Source organism: Echiichthys vipera, assembly GCF_963691815.1.
Source record: "Echiichthys vipera genome assembly, chromosome: 3".
Taxonomy (NCBI): domain Eukaryota; kingdom Metazoa; phylum Chordata; class Actinopteri; order Perciformes; family Trachinidae; genus Echiichthys; species Echiichthys vipera.
Genome location: NC_139828.1, coordinates 31,594,240 through 31,610,639, shown reverse-complemented (window position 1 = coordinate 31,610,639; position 16,400 = coordinate 31,594,240). Strand labels below are relative to the sequence as shown.

The following is a 16,400-nucleotide window of genomic DNA, read 5'->3' as shown; positions in this document are numbered from 1 at the left end:
AGCCATCCGCGGCGCCAATTTACTTTTTCCTTAATATTTGAACTGAAATCCTTTTTAGCTAACTATTCAACTGTTTATCCTTTACTTTTGGCTTAATATTTGAACTGAAATCCTTTTGAGCTAACTATTCAACTGTTTATCCTTTACTTTTGGCTTAATATTTGAACTGAAATCCTTTTGAGCTAACTATTCAACTGTTTATCCTTTACTTTTGGCTAAATATTTAAACTGAAATCCTTATTAGCTAACTGTTTCAACTGTTTATCCTTTACTTTTGGCTAAATATTTAAACTGAAATCCTTTTTAGCTAACTATTCAACTGTTTATCCTTTACTTTTGGCTAAATATTTGAACTGAAATCCCTTTTAGCTAACTATTTCAACTGTTTATCCTTTACTTTTGGCTTAATATTTGAACTGAAATCTTTTTTAGCTAACTATTTCAACTGTTTATCCTTTACTTTTGGCTTAATATTTAAACTGAAATCCTTTTTAGCTAACTATTCAACTGTTTATCCTTTACTTTTGGCTTAATATTTGAACTGAAATCCTTTTTAGCTAACTATTCAACTGTTTATCCTTTACTTTTGGCTTAATATTTGAACTGAAATCCTTTTGAGCTAACTATTCCACTGTTTATCCTTTACTTTTGGCTAAATATTTAAACCCCTTATCCTTTTAAGCTAATTATTTCAACTGTTAATCCATTGATGTTACTTTTAGGTAACTAAATACACTTTTGCTAGTTAAGCTATTTTTTTAACTGTTTAATCTGCTCTTAGCAAAATACTTACAGTGCATTACTTTTAGCTATTTTCTTGAAATATTATCCTACCTTTTATCCATGCCTGTTAAAATGTGTGTGCTAGCTTACTAACTAGTTTGGGAGCATACCAATGTTCCCCAGGTCCTATGTTCCCACTTTGTATGTGACTGGAGAACATAAGACCCTTTTTTTAAAGAGAAAAATGTTCGATGTTGCCCGCTTTTCACAGAAAGGGTCCGTTGTTCCCCGGCCTGTTGTTTTGTTCCACAAATAGTGCTGAATTACCCGGCCAACAGGCTTATGGAGACCCTAACCCTGAACCTAACCGTAACCCATAGAGAGCATAAACAGATATAGAAAATGGATGGATGAACCATACAATATAATGCAGTGTATTACAACACGCCATAAACTTCACCTTCTGATACTGAGCTGAATCCATCCTCTCTGGCAGAGTATCAAGAAAAATCGAACATTATCCTTCAGAAAAACAGCATTCCACGCAAAGCTTTTATGATGAATTATGTGAGATTGCATCAGTGTTGATGATATTATGTAGTTTTGCATGAGGAAAACTTTTTCTCACTTCCTTCGCTGATATCTGTAATCATTACCCATACCATGGCTTCCCTGGTTAAAAGTCTATCTTCAGATTGGTCCACATTAATCAACCAGCCCATAGAAGGGAAATGAGACGAGTGCTACAGCTGCTCCTCCGTGCCCTGTTCTCTATCTGCAAGGATTAAAGGCTCAGTGTGGCTCATTTGAAATTAAAATTTCATTCACTATAACATTAGCCTGATGAAGCAGTGTGAGATACACAACAAAACGTGTGGCTAATATTCCACTGCCGAATCAAAGAGGTGGCTGAGAACACAATGGCTTGAGATGAATAATAAATCTCTTCTTCATTCACCACTCTACCAACATCTATCCTTTTCACCCAAAAACAAAGGCTACTGCCTTTAGGAAAAAATCGCCTCTGGAATCCACATCTGAAAGAGTGTTTTGGTCCAATGTAAGCTCTCTGCATTTGTAAGTGATTAATACGCTATTTGATAAAAGCTCGGCATGCTTTGAATATGCTCATTTCTCATCAGCTCATGCATATTTCAGCCTTTAAAATGTGTCCTGTTGTCATCATCTATGGGGTTTTGCCGCTTAAAGGTCTCACTCACATAGGGATGCTGGAGGTGCTGAGAGACAGTCTATATAATGATGTCCTACTAAACGCTGTGCTATATTTATGGTTTTTGCATTCATTTGAATGGCCACGATCGTTTAGATTTAATAGTCATTAACAACATTTTGCACACAGTTTAGAACACAGACTGCAAACTTACACCAACATCCAGTATGTTGAAGCAGCCACAGCAGCTACTCAGTCAACCGCACGAAGCAAATGCGCGAGAATTGCAAGGAGAAGAAGAGGGGTTGAGATAGTGCATCTATCACTGATAAACTGATGATGATGTACTTGTACCCCATTTTATTAAACCGGACAGGATCATTTAAATTTAATTATTTTTGCCAAAGATCCTCACATGAGGCAGAAAGCCAAACTGATTATAAGCTGGAATTATACTATGCACACCAAAAGACATGGACATTTCAAATCCTGGCTCAGTTTACCTATTATATAGGCTTCTGCAATGTGCAAATCAAAAACTGCATTCATATTTCATGCATCACTTTAATCACTTTAACTCTTACAGCTGCTGAATCAATAGGTAATGGTAATGCAACACATCCTCATACCTCAACAACAGCATTTGAATTATTATTTATAAAAAATGGCGGAAAGTGAAAACCAGTGTCCTGTGTGGCCTTTCTTCCACGGAGAAAACCACTCCTGACTGTTAACAATGTATAGATAGTTTTTGGATATGTCAACAAAAGGAAAATACAGATAAACATATTGTAATCAACAGACTATTCAAGGTCCGAATGAAATATCACTCCACAACAAGCAACTTAAGAGAACAGCTGATAACACTACAGCCTAGCTAGTTCACGTAACACGTAGTTTACCAGCTGAGACTGAAAATGTTCAGTTAAGCGTACAAGTTAATGCTTTTCATTCTGTTAATAATTACTTACCAAAAAAACTAGCACCTGTTGGTAATCAAATGTTAAAACGCCCTCTAGTGGACAGAACGTAATAAAACCACATGCTGACAGTGGCTTTGGCAAAGCACAGGACCAACTGATATGGGGTTTTTGAGACCAATACCAATGTTAGAGGGGGAAAATTCACAGATTACCAATGTAGCTAATATAGATCTGGAATGAAAATAGAACTTTTATGTCTGAATTGTGCCCCAATTTTGCACTGATATGACTATGCTCTGTATATCTAGAAAGCTAATAACCATTATTATACTTTATACATAAAATGCATTACGTTGTCAACCAATTTTAGAAATGAACGCTGAGAAAATAAAGACTAAATCAATTTAAAATGAATCTGATCACAATTGTTCTGTGGCTCGTTTCTGATCATTCTTGTGAATCGTTGCTATAGTTAGAACAAAAGAACACGGAGCCAAGTTCAACGATGTTCTGAAGGTTTAATGAAAAACACAAGAGTGTATACAAAGTAATTCATACGATGAGAGAATAGATGGATAAGACTGGGGCACCAACGGAAAGAAGGAGGCGGGTCAAGGTTATTTCACAGAGATGTACTAGCAGGAAGGGAGAGGGAGTGAAACAGTGAAACTATTTATGAAAGTGTGGTGAGAAAATGTGTCACAGCAGACATCATGTTCAGTATTAGTTACATTCATCCATCCAAACATCTTCAACCACTTGTCCCTATCATGGTCGCTGGGGGGCTGGAGCTGATCCCAGCTGACATCGGGCTTGAGGCGTCCACCCTGGTCAGGACACCAGTCTATCACAGGGCAGATAGAGACAAACAGAGACAGACAACCATTCACACTGACTTTCACACCTACGGGCAATTTAGAGTCATCAATGAACCTAACACCTGCATGTCTTTGGACTGTGGGAGGAAGCTCGAGAACCCGGAGAAAACCCACGCAGACACGGGGAGAACATGCAAACTCCACACAGAAGGGCCCCAGCCGGGATTCAAACCAGGAACCTTCTTGCTGTGAGACCCCAGTAGTATTAGTTGCTTGTTCTGTAAATAGGTTTTCCTATCAGCTCATATCTGAAAACATATACGCCGATACCAATAGATACCGACACATCTGTGATAGGCCAATATCTGCCGCCCAATATGATTTGAATATTATCAATAATAAGGAGTGAAATTCAAATGGGATTATAGAGGAAGACTGAGAGTGAGCGGTCACATCAAGACTTACACTGTGTAAATGTTGTCTGCCTGTTGTGGTACATTCTGACTTTTTATTCAGGACTTCTGATAAGATTTCTTTGTGTTACAACTAAAAAAACCTTACTGTTACATAGCAACTCTATGAAATAAAAAAATTGTGAAGTGAAGAACTTCCCCTGCATTGTGTCTCATGTTCTAGGCTAGTCAAGAGCCTCTTAACAGAGGAGACAGGGCTGGTCCCGTCCAGTATACTCCAAACCGCATCTGAAGGAGGTCACTCATTAAGTAACATTACTACTTCTGACTAACCACTGGCAGCCTTGCTGTTTCACAATCACCCACCCACACACTCCTCCTTCCGCTCCTTAATTCCAACCTCATCCACAGCTCGCTCTCTCACATGGCAGTTGGGACTGGGGGGACTGGGCGGGCTCGGGCGGGCCGCTGCTTTGGGAGAGGGAGGGGCTGTTGGAAATGTTCAGGTTGGGTGGAAAAATGGAGCGGATGGGGACGGATGAGCTTTGGCTTGTTGTGTTGAATAATCAGAGCATGATGTCACTGTCTGAGCCCACTCTACTCTCCTCTCCTCTCAGTTTCTCTCTCTGTATACTGTATACACTATACTATACTAAATTATAGACACTGGGAGTGGTTGTAGGAAAAAAATATATATTTTGAGGCCAAGATTTATTTTCTCAGTGGCATAAGATTGCTCAAAAATATTGGTTGTCAAAAAACTAGCAGTTCATCACAAACCAAGTAATTCTGCATTTAATTAAAGTTTGAATATGTAGAATCTATATTAAAAGCTATATTTTAAAAATAATAATAATACACCCATGAGGCGTTTTGAGCGGTACAGAATAAAGTATTGCTTTTCCATAAAAATAATATATTTTACATTTTTGACAGGTTTAACAATGCCTTTCTGTCCTGTTCTGTTTCCATTGTAGCAGCCAATAGCGTTGGGCGTTGCTGGTTGCCAGGGTGTCTGTTGTTGCTACATAAACAAGAATAATGTTGAGTTTAGAGCTAGCTAATGGATTCCACAGCACTCAAAGCAAGACTTCAACTGAAGACTGGCTAACGTGAAATACTGTTGTAAAATTAATTGATCACTCCAAATGAGTGGTTCCCCTGTTTGATTCATCACTGACATGGAGCAGGCTGATCCCTGACACACTCTGCAACAAACCTGGCAACCCGACTGCTGGAATTATTTTTTGTCGTTGTGACTACGATCTCGAGACACTAGATGGTGGAGTTCTGCTTATTCTCCACATTCAACCTTTAATAAAAGGAAGAACATTAATGAAGGAAAACTGCAGAAGACAAAGAAGAAGTGATACCGTTTTAAAAGCTCAGCATCATGAGGGTCAGCTTTCTAAAATGTGGACACCATTATGAGGCAGATTGCCGACAGCAGACATTTGAGGATTGTTTGTGATTTTCTCTCTGTGACTCAGGAGTCCAATGGACTACTTCTAACTTCTCACAGATTTAGGAGCTGCTTGTGAGCTAAAACACCTTGAGATACGCTTGATATGCACCAAAAATGTAGCAGTCCTAAAATTAGGGGCCCTGAACCTTCATCGTGCTCAGATCGTGTATTAGTGCCACAAAATATACTTTTTCTTACAGGACAGCCACTCTCTCTCACTCTCTATTCCCCCATTTCAGTGTCACTTATCTTTCTTTCATCCATCTCTCCACAATCTCCTTCCTTTCATGTCTGCTCCTTGAAGTGTTTGCCTTGGCCCTGCTTGTTTTGTTGCAGAGCTCTGTCCGCCCCTCTTCAAAACAACTATCCCTTCCTTCTCCTCACTTGCGTTTCTTTTCTCTTCCTTTTCTCTTTCTTCTTATTGTTTTGGAGAGGTTTGTTTTTCAAACTCCCTACTCTAGCCGCTGATCTTCAGTACCTTTGTGTGGAAGTGGAGCCCATCTACCAAATGCCCTCTTCACCTGTCTGCAATTATTGCCCATGTCTACCTTCCATTTAATTCTGGCTTGCAGATATTGATTGCCTCCCTATTATGTCTCATGTTTTACACTCTTATGAAAGCTGCATTGTTTGGTATGTTTTGTTTTACTGGCACTGCAGTCCTGGCTGTGCACCCCCTTCTTAAACTCTGTGTTTGAATGCCACAGTGTGCCCACATTGCTTGTTTGGTATATTGAATTGTATAAATAGATGGCAGATTGTATTTAAAGTTGAATCTGACTTGATTATTTTGTGTTTTTCCAGATATCTTCAGTGATCTGTGTACAGCAGCTCTCTCTGACTCGGACGAAAATGAAGCCAGTACATGGGGAGACGTGTCCCAGGACAGCAGATAAACATGGCCGATCATTGTAGTTCATTACACTGGACTACAAACATTTTTGTTGGATCAAAAACATGGTTTTTCAACTGTAATTTCATAACGACTTTAAGTATCAACAACTATTAGTTTTCTACTTGTAGGTCTTAATGTTGGACTACAAACATGGCCTGCTAATATTTTTCAACTGTAGTTTTTCCTGTCTGTCACATTGAAGCTTCTCAGAGAAGCCTCTGGAAAAAGCCGGAACCTTAAAATGCCTAAACACCACAGTGGGAAAGCCATATAAGACTTTTTATGCGAGGAAGTACCAGCTGTGGAGAACTGAAGACCACATGGATATAGACACTGAACTTCAAAAATCGGATCAATTCGAATTGCGTACTGTAGAAAATGCCATTTCCAAGTGGTTTGGCTGAATACCTGAAAACTCAAATCCCATTTCTGACTTGGATAACTTTAGGGAAAGTGACAAATTCCATGTGCTGGTTGTGAGCAGGCCTTGGCAAGGTGCCCTGTTTTGCTGCTACGCTGCGCTGAAGTTAAACTCTTTTAGACCAGGTTCTGCCTCTGCTGCCCGCTTCAGCCCTCTCAACTTTTCAGGTTCAAACTACAGACACTCTACAGTCGCTGTAGTCTTCAGAAGAACCTAGACGTTGTCTGACTTGCCTTTCTTCGCCCTAATAGAGTTCTCTCATATTATCATGACATTACATCAGATATACTGTATTATCTGAACAGGCCCGTTCTCACACCCTGTAGACTTGCAAATGATCTGTTTAAATTGCTCCAAGAGGTTGAGAGATACCTCCCTTTCCTATTTGAATTCATAACCCAGTCATTATTGAAACATACTTATTTTACATATGATTTCATTTATCTGGAAATAACTTGAATCATCTCCCCACAGGTGTTTTACAGAAAAAATATTTCGTTTTGTACAGAAAATGTTTTTATAACTGTTGAGAGATCCTCTAATGCTGGGGACCAACAAACACTCAGACAACACCAGGGGATCCTGCCTGGAGAGGTTAACATTTAGTGTTTGAACTGATCGGCTTAATCCTCAATTTTAAGTCAAATATAATCATTCCGTCTAGTTTTTGGTCTCCAAATTTTGTTGAGAAGCATAGCTGGGTCTATGTTCTGTCTCTGTGCGTATGGGGTAGCTTGTTTGCCCTCAAAGCATCTTTCTGCTGGGTCCAGAAACAAGTTTGGGAACTCACTAAGAGTGAGTGCAGGTTGTAAGACCAAAACATGAGCTAAAAGAGGCTATAAAAAATAGAGCTGAGCATAACTGCAAAATTGAGTGGCAGTTCTTTGTGGTAGGGTTGGGTGATCGTAAAATTCCCCTACTGACTGGAGACGCATATGTTGCAATACACATGACTGTATAGACAGTAAGCGCTATTACAGGGGGACCCATCACCTATCTTTGATCAGCATTGATGTATGGAATGAGAGTAACACAGGATGACATTTTGAATTTGCTATTTATCAGACCACACCGTTACCAGTGCTGGTTTAAAGCACGGTGAAACTAACTGGCTTGTTAGCCATGCTTTAATTCAACAATGTCACTCATCCTGTGGAAACAATGTGCTTTCCTATGCTGTGAGAAGAGTGTGTGGGTAAAGCATTACCTTTGACTCATTTAGTGCCTGGCTAACAGAGTCCGGAGCAGTGCTCAGTGCACAGTAAACACACCGGGTACTGGTGCCACATCGATGAACATCACTTCCAGCGAACCTCACAGAGAAAAAGGGCAAAACAGCATCAGCTTTATTTTTTAACGGAAATTTCTCTGGTTTAGCTCAACTAGGTTCACAACATATTATCTCTACTCCAGTTATTACAGACATGGGAACTAAACACAGACACTCTGGATTTACAGTAAAATAACAAGCTACCCCTTACAAATTACACATTTTTTCATATTCAATGTATTGATTGCTGCATTTAAAAAAAAAAGGTTTAGTCAGGGGTGCAACAATTGAGAAAATCTTATCCCTTTATCAGTTTCTAAGTTATTTCCCAGCAGAAAATGCATTTGAGAAAAAAATCAATCCTAACATGTTTACTCATTAAACATGCACAGTGAATAGCAGACAGAAGAAGCCAAATGGCTTTTGATGGAAATTGAGCATTACAGCGCATCTCTTCTTTAGATGAATGGGGTGGTGATGTAAATCGGGTTTCAGGAAACAAATTTATCTCTGTGACATGATATGCTACTTGGACTCATCTCTACATAATAGGATTTTTACTAGCAAGCCTTTTGAGCTCATTTCCCACTTTGAGTCGCTGCATGCCAGCTGCTATCTATAGACAGGACAGATTCAAGCATTGTGTTTCTGATTTGTGAGCATGTAAACACTTCATGTACAATACCTCAGATAAGATGCTATCCAAGCAATCAGAAACCTAGACCTGAGTTGGCAAGGATGTTAGCTTACCGCTTAATACCGTATAGACTACAATTGTACGCTTATTTCAATTGATGGCAGTGTCCAGACACAACTGATCAGAGACCAGACTGATTGTATTCTAATCTTTTAGAAATTCCTTGAAGGATCTGAGCATGGGATGTTTTGCTGAATCCAAGCAATAGCTCAGCCCTGCAACAGTGTTATCAGATTCATGAGTCTTTTGAAGTCCATGTGGAAAGCTCTTCCTCAGCTGTTTTTGTTACTGAGATATAAGCATTTGTTTGTGAGCTATGCTTCCGTAAGTCAGGTAGGCTGAAAAGCAGCAAAGTAATGTCAGGGAACTGGCTATTTGCTGCAAGTGATTTTCAGGGAAAAGCTATTTAGCAAGCAGCACCTTGGCTGTTTGCTCACATCTATATACAGTAGGTTTCACCTTTCCAGAGAGTACAATAGCACTGCACTGAAGGTTCATTTATTGAGACGGCCAGGAGGACATTTTGGTAAATGTGAATAAACATCAGTGTTAGTCTAATATTTTATATTTTGGGGAGTAAAGATTAGTTTCTGTTATGATGCTGTATTGCTGTACATCATTCTCCCTCAGGAGCTGTTTGGCATTGTATTGCATTTCTACTGACGGACTGGATTCTATGGACTATTCACTGAGAAAGCAAAAACAGCACCACTGTATTCACAGATAGATGGATAAATGCCACGTCACAGGAAGGCTGATTTATATTTACTTTGTAACTTATTATTAATGGAATGAAGAAACCAGAAGGATTTCAAAAAAAGGTTAAATATTTATCTGATGACTGAATACATGTTACTTAGTTACCATGTGAGAACACTACAGGAGTAACTGTGATCAGTCAAGTCAGAGCTTAAGCACCCCAACTTTGATAAGCAATTAATGGATGATGCATAGATGGATGGATGAGTGGATGGCAATAGATAAATATGTAGGTATGTGGATGGATGGGTGAGTTTCCACAGATGGATAGGTAAATGGATGAATGGATGATGGATGGATGGACATTTATGAAAAGGCATATAGATGGATGGATGGATGAATTATCCATAGATGGATGGATGGATGGGTTGATGGATGGATGGATGCATGAATTATCCATGGATGGATGGATGGATGGATGGATGAATTATCCATGAATGGATGGATGAATTATCCATGGATGGATGGATTGATGAATTATCCATAGATGGATGGATGAATGGATGGATGGATTAATTATTCATAGATAGACGGATGGATGGATGGATTGATGAATTATCCATACATGGATGGATGGATGGATGGATCTATTATCCATAGATGGATGGATGGATTGATGCATGGATGGATGGATGGATTGATGCATGGATGGATGAATTATCCATAGATGGATGGACGGATTGATGCATGGATGGATGGATGGATTGATGCATGGATGGATGAATTATCCATAGATGGATGGACGGATTGATGCATGGATGGATGGATGGATTGATGCATGGATGGATGAATTATCCATAGATGGATTGACCATATATTAATAGGTATGTGGATGGATGGGTGAATTTCCACATATGGACAGGTGATGGATGGATGGATGAATTATCCATAGATGGATGGATGGATGGATGATGCAGTGATAGATTGGTGCAAAGATAGATGACTGAATGAATAGATGGATGGTTGGATAGATAGATCGATATTTTGACACTAACTGGGTTACTGTTATCTGTAACAGAAGGCAGAACTCTATTGAAAGTCATATCCATTCATATTAGTCTGATTGTAACAAAAGACACTCCTCTGGAACAAGCTGTACATTTTGTTGATGCTATGCTAAATAAAAAATATTGTATCTTTGTAAAGACATATTTCTATTGCACTGTGTTCTGCTGTAATTTTGTCATTCAACCATATTATAGAATGTATCAAGGCTGTATATTGTACAATCTGCCATTGTAATGTACATATTGATTAATTGTGATAATTTACAATATGCATTTTGTCACCCTGTTTTTTCTATATTAAACATAGTCCATTATTTCAAACTTAAATGCATGCAAGACTGAGATTTGAAACACACAGGGGTTTAATTTGAAATAAAGACACAATTCTTAAAGAATGTTTTACATCATTTTGAAAAAGGAAGGTTCCACAAAACCACATACACTCTACATAAACCAAGTGAGCCAACCAGATAAAAATGATTCAGTTATTAGCAAAATAAGGTTGCTGAAGAGAGAAAAAAACATTGTCTCTGTCTAATTTTGCTATTTGCCTTTTTAGTATTTCTAAACATTTTTGCTCTGATTGTGCTTGTAGGAATTTGTGCACTGAAATAGTTTTGTGATTTTATGAATTATGAATTATTATTGTGCACAACTCAGCAACATAACTCATATTAGTGTATGTACAGTGATAGAGAAATTGTCCTTTGAGTGTGCCAAACGAGACTTCAACTAGAATTATGATTGTTAGTAATCCAAAAATATGAATATGTAGAATATTTATTAAAAGCTATATTTAAAAAAAAAAATACACCCACAGGGTGTTTTGAGGGGTACAGAACAAAGTATTGCTTTTCCATAAAAACATATATTTAGTCTGAATTAATATTTAAAACATTTTTGACAGGTTTAACAATGACTTTCTGTCAGTTCTGTTTCCATTGTAGCAGCCAATAGCGTTGGGCGTTGCTGGTTGCCAGGGTTGTCTGTTGTTGCTACAGAAACAAGAATCATGTTGAGTTGAGAGCTAGCTAATGGATTCCACAGCACTCAAAGAAAGACTTCAGCCAAAGACTGGCTAACGTTAAATACTGTTATAAATTCATTGATTAGTCCTAATGAGTGGTTCCCCCCTGATTCATCACTGACAGGTAGCAGGCTGATCACTGACACACTCTGCAACAAATCTTGCGTAGTTATTGCGACTATGATCTTGAGACACTATGTGTCGGAGTTCTGCTCATTCTCCATATTCAACCTTTAATTATGATTTTACATGGCTATAGGTCTTTTTAAGTTAAGTGACGCAGATGCAAGCACACAAAAACACCAGCAAGTTCATTTTTTCCATACATATTTATTGCATACTACAGCTACAGCTGCTAAACACTACAATTGTTTTATAAACAAGAGGAGAAGGGAAACTGGTACACAAGGCTATGGCTATCCTATTGCCGGTGTGGATGCAAACAGAAAAAAAGCCCTTAAGGTATGTAGTTCTCGGGGGAGCTCCCCAGTGTGCAGTTCCTCTCAGTGAGTCCCCCTAACTGTTTGGTCCAAAAATGCCTCTGAGAGTTCAAATGAGATGATGAAGTCTGCAACAGCGGTTGGGTAATTCACTCACTGTCTGAGCAGAATCCTCTCTGCGTGTCATCACAGCTTGATTTATTATGATTTAAGACTTACAGTATTAAAATGAAATGTAATTATTATAAGTTGGGTGGTGAGAGGGGGAAAAATAGGAGGGCAAGAGATAATGCGGACATGGCTATCAAGGTGATAAGTGTAAATGGCTTTTCCATTTCATTGTACGTGATGAAATATGAGCATCATGGAACACCCTGGTGTGTTTCTTTTTTTTATCAGTGATCAATGGCTCCTCGGGTATAGTGGACCGGCACCTCCGCATCATTACCATTCCAGCCAGCCCTCCGCTTCTCCATCAAGGGAAAGAGAACAAGTTAATGTTAGACTTAAAGCATAATGTATTCTCTCTGTCTTTGACTGGTGCTAACTTTATGATCAGCTTTCCGCTGCCCCCAGATGAAACCATCATTTAAAGTGAGGAAATGCCTGTTATAAAGTCTTAAATGCTCCATATTGTCTGTCTGGCCTCATAAAGGTGATTTAAGGCTGCCATTTTTATCAGGATGCTTGCAGTTGCTTACCTTTCTCACTGTTTTCTATCTAACTACTATACTATAAGTCCGGGTAAAGTAAATTCAGAGATTTGTTTCAAAACAACAATTATACCTCTGCACCTCTGCAGTAGCATGAGAAGAGTCCCTACACATAAAACAAAGCACCAACAACGTAGTTAGTGAACCCAGAGTTTATTAAAAGAGTGTTTTAAAGACTTACCTACTGGCCCCTGTACCAGCTCCTCTCATAGTAAAGTCCATTCAAGTGGATTACCAAAGTAAATCCCAAAGGAAGGAGCCCATTGGTGCTTTGTTTTCTGTGTAAGGACTCTTCTCATGCTACCGCAGAAGTTTGCGGTTATTTTGAACAGTATTAGTGGTTAAAAAAGACGTTTTATTGCCCCGAGCTAATCAGTGTTAGCCACGTCCAGCGTCCATTTTATTGTTCATACGCGAAAGAAATTGTCTTGATGGCTTATTTTATGACCAAATTTGCCAAAAAAGACCCTGGGATGTTTTTACACCGGAATTACACTCTAAGGGTACAAATGGGTTCGGATGGTGCCAGAGCCAATCAGTCAAAACACCTTAAATACGACAATAATAATTCAATATGACAATACTTACTATTGATCTTTTTTGATCAGATTTCAAGCAGATTTTAAATTGGGGGAATAGAGAGAATTGGGTACTGGATGGTGGATGGTATTAGCAGATACTCTACTGAGTAGAGGTATCAACATGATAATCCTTTTTCTAGGAATGGCCATTGCAAACTAGCTTAGGCCATAAATGCAGTGGTATGTTGGGGTATGAGTCATTGGTTCATGCTACATACTTGTATCCAAATCAACATTAAATTAATAAAATCCTGATAGAAAAAGTAGGATTGTGCGTTACTAGTGTAATAATATGAGGATGGGTTTCATTTATGTGTGTATGTATGAGCCTAACCTAAAGCAGAGGGGTTGTTGTCTGCTTGCAAGCAATTTGTTATCTGTGTACTGAACTAACTTTTGTTTCACTATGCTGGGGAAATGCAAGCCAGTTCACAGGGCTCTGGGCCTTTTAGAAATCATGCTTTACAAAACCCCCTGTGGAAATGGTTTGCGGTTATTTTGAACAGTATTAGTGGTTAAAAAAGACATTTTATTGCCCCGAGCTAATCAGTGTTAGCCACGTCCAGCGTCCATTTTATTGTTCATACGCGAAAAAAATTGTCTTGATGGCTTATTTTACGACCAAATTTGCCAAAAAAGACCCTGGGATGTTTTTACACCGGAATTACACTCTAAGGGTACAAATGGGTTCGGATGGTGCCAGAGCCAATCAGTCAAAACACCTTAAATACGACAATAATAATTCAATATGACAATACTTACTATTGATCTTTTTTGATCAGATTTCAAGCCGTTTATCATATAGGACAGACAGGAAATGGGGTGAGAGAGGGGGCCGCTGCCTCGAGAACCTTCAGCCTCATGTAAGGCTGATTACTGACCAGTCTTCATTGCTTTTTGACTGATTATACATGTCCTTTTGTTTCTCTGCCAATATCCTGTGATTTCTGAAAAACCTCTGATTGGATTTGCTGAAATATGAGCAATTCATCTCACTTTTGCAGTTTTTATAAAAAGAACCCTTAAAGGCCTGATGGGGTGACAGTTCTAAACATGTTAGTTTTCTTTATTTGGTTGATACTATGAGTTCACACCATAACTATATCCTCAAAAGTGATGTGAAACTACACACAAAAGGTTGGTCTTACTGATGCTACGACTTTTATATCTGTATGACCTCTACAGATGCCTTTCCGTCAGCGCCATGAAATGTAATCTAAATTTATTTTAGTGTTTATGTTCATTCATGCACTTATTATGTCTATTTTGCAGATAGATTAGTGGTGCTGTTTGTGGTTGATGTTGGACAGGGATGGAATGAGGATAGGGAATCAACTCAACAGTCTCCTTCCCATTCAGCTAATGCCAGATGCCCACTACCTCATTTTAGCCCATCATTTTACACTTGCTGTCAGTTTTTGGAGCTCCCCGACAAAAGTCTAAGTTCAGAGGCAAATTGGGGTTTGCTGGTGCCTCACAGACATATCCCAGATATCTAGCAGGTTAAATATCTGGAGTCGTCTGGGACTCCAGGGGCAGTTTACTACATGTGCGGCCGCAGACAGGCCTGGGGGGAGCAAGTCAAAGCGCAGCACCTGACCGAAGGTTGTAAAAGCCCTTGGTGTATTATATGTACAAGCCATCCTTGAACATTGGTTTCAAATAGACCAGGCTTTAGATATCAGAGCACGTGCTCCAGTTTGGAGACCACACACACACATCAGGGATTCCTCCTGCAGAAAGATCTTGTAGCTGGTGACTCCTTGTCTGGTAATGTTAAAACCCCAACAAAGTCAAGACTCCTGACACAAGACAGCTTGTTGTATAATGTGAACAGTACAGCAAACTGACCACTTTGAAAGTCTTGGAGTGGAAACTTGGCATAACCTGACTGGTAAAGGTTTTCAAATGTAGCAATCAACACAGAGGACATGAAGAAGATGGCTATCAGCTATGTGTGGATGAATTAAACACTAGCTGCAAGGCATCCTGCTGACCAGTGTGCAGGCGTTGGGACAGTGACCTAGGAGGCCTTTGTGCCCATGTCCACTTTCGGGGGAAGTTGGGAGATTTGGCTGAATCCTGGAGTGCTGGATGGTTGGACCTGATACCAGTGTTTCCCCTACTTGCATCCAGGAGCGGAGGTGCGCTGCTTCAGGAATTTGATTGCTGCTTTTGAATTATTCAAATTATAAATAATGATTTTATTTAAATATATAAGGGATGGGCGTTTTAGGTAAGTTCATTATTCTAATACTCTCATTACCTGACGACCAGGCATATGAGTCACCAGCAGACAGAAGCACCTCTCTATCTTTTCCTCATCCTCCGTTGAGTGATTATTATTACTCTCCCTCTGAACACTTGGATGGGCTCGGTTTTCCCACTTATGCATCGGTTCTGTGTTGTGCTTTTAAAATGATTTCAAGAGCGTTGTGGGGCGTGAGCGGAGAGGAGCAACACGGTCTCTCTCACAGCGCGTCAGTGCGCGAAGATGAGAGAGAGGACACCGTCTGCCTCTACGGCCACGAATTGACCTACTGTTTTTTGCTGCCGTTAAGCTTCGTGGAAGGCTAAGGTTGTCATAAGCGGATTACTTTTATCGAGCCTGAGTACAAGTCCTCATGCAAACAACAGCAACAAGTTTGGAAAAAATGTATTATGACAGAGCGGCATCATTGAGGGCTGATTTGGAACATGTCGGAAAAGGCAACAGCTCCTCACTTCTGTGTAGAGAATGGATTCAACCAGTGGAACGATCTTTTTTACCGCGTGTCATGTATAGGGGGCCTTTATTATAGCCTACACAGCGCGAATAGTTAACCGTTACTCGAATAGTGACTTCAACGACTATTCGGTACTCGCGTAATCGTGCCCATCCCTAACATATATATATTATAAACAATTATATTATAAACAATTGTTCTTTTGCACATTTTACGGTACTTTGTAAATCATTACAGTACTTTTGTATATATAATATGACTATATATATAGTCATATATATATTGTTTTATACTTCTGTTTTTTACAAATATATAGTATGTTGTCTGTATATGCTGTGGTGTTAAATAGGT

At 39.2% G+C, this 16,400-nt stretch overlaps 1 protein-coding gene across 3 annotated transcripts in view; it reads left to right on the top strand.

Moving 5' to 3' along the window:
* mcf2l2 (MCF.2 cell line derived transforming sequence-like 2) overlaps window positions 1–10,799 on the top strand; it is a 155,853-nt gene extending 145,054 nt beyond the window's left edge. For 2 of the 3 annotated variants that reach the window (XM_083911079.1, XM_083911078.1), the window contains exons 30-31: window positions 4,272–4,345; window positions 6,318–10,799. In XM_083911079.1, coding sequence (XP_083767205.1) covers window positions 4,272–4,345; window positions 6,318–6,409 — 166 coding nt within the window. In that variant the 3' untranslated portion in view covers window positions 6,410–10,799. The remainder of the gene's footprint in view (window positions 1–4,271; window positions 4,346–6,317) is intronic. The other variant, XM_083911080.1, reaches the window with a different exon arrangement.
* Window positions 10,800–16,400: the final 5,601 nt, after the last annotated feature.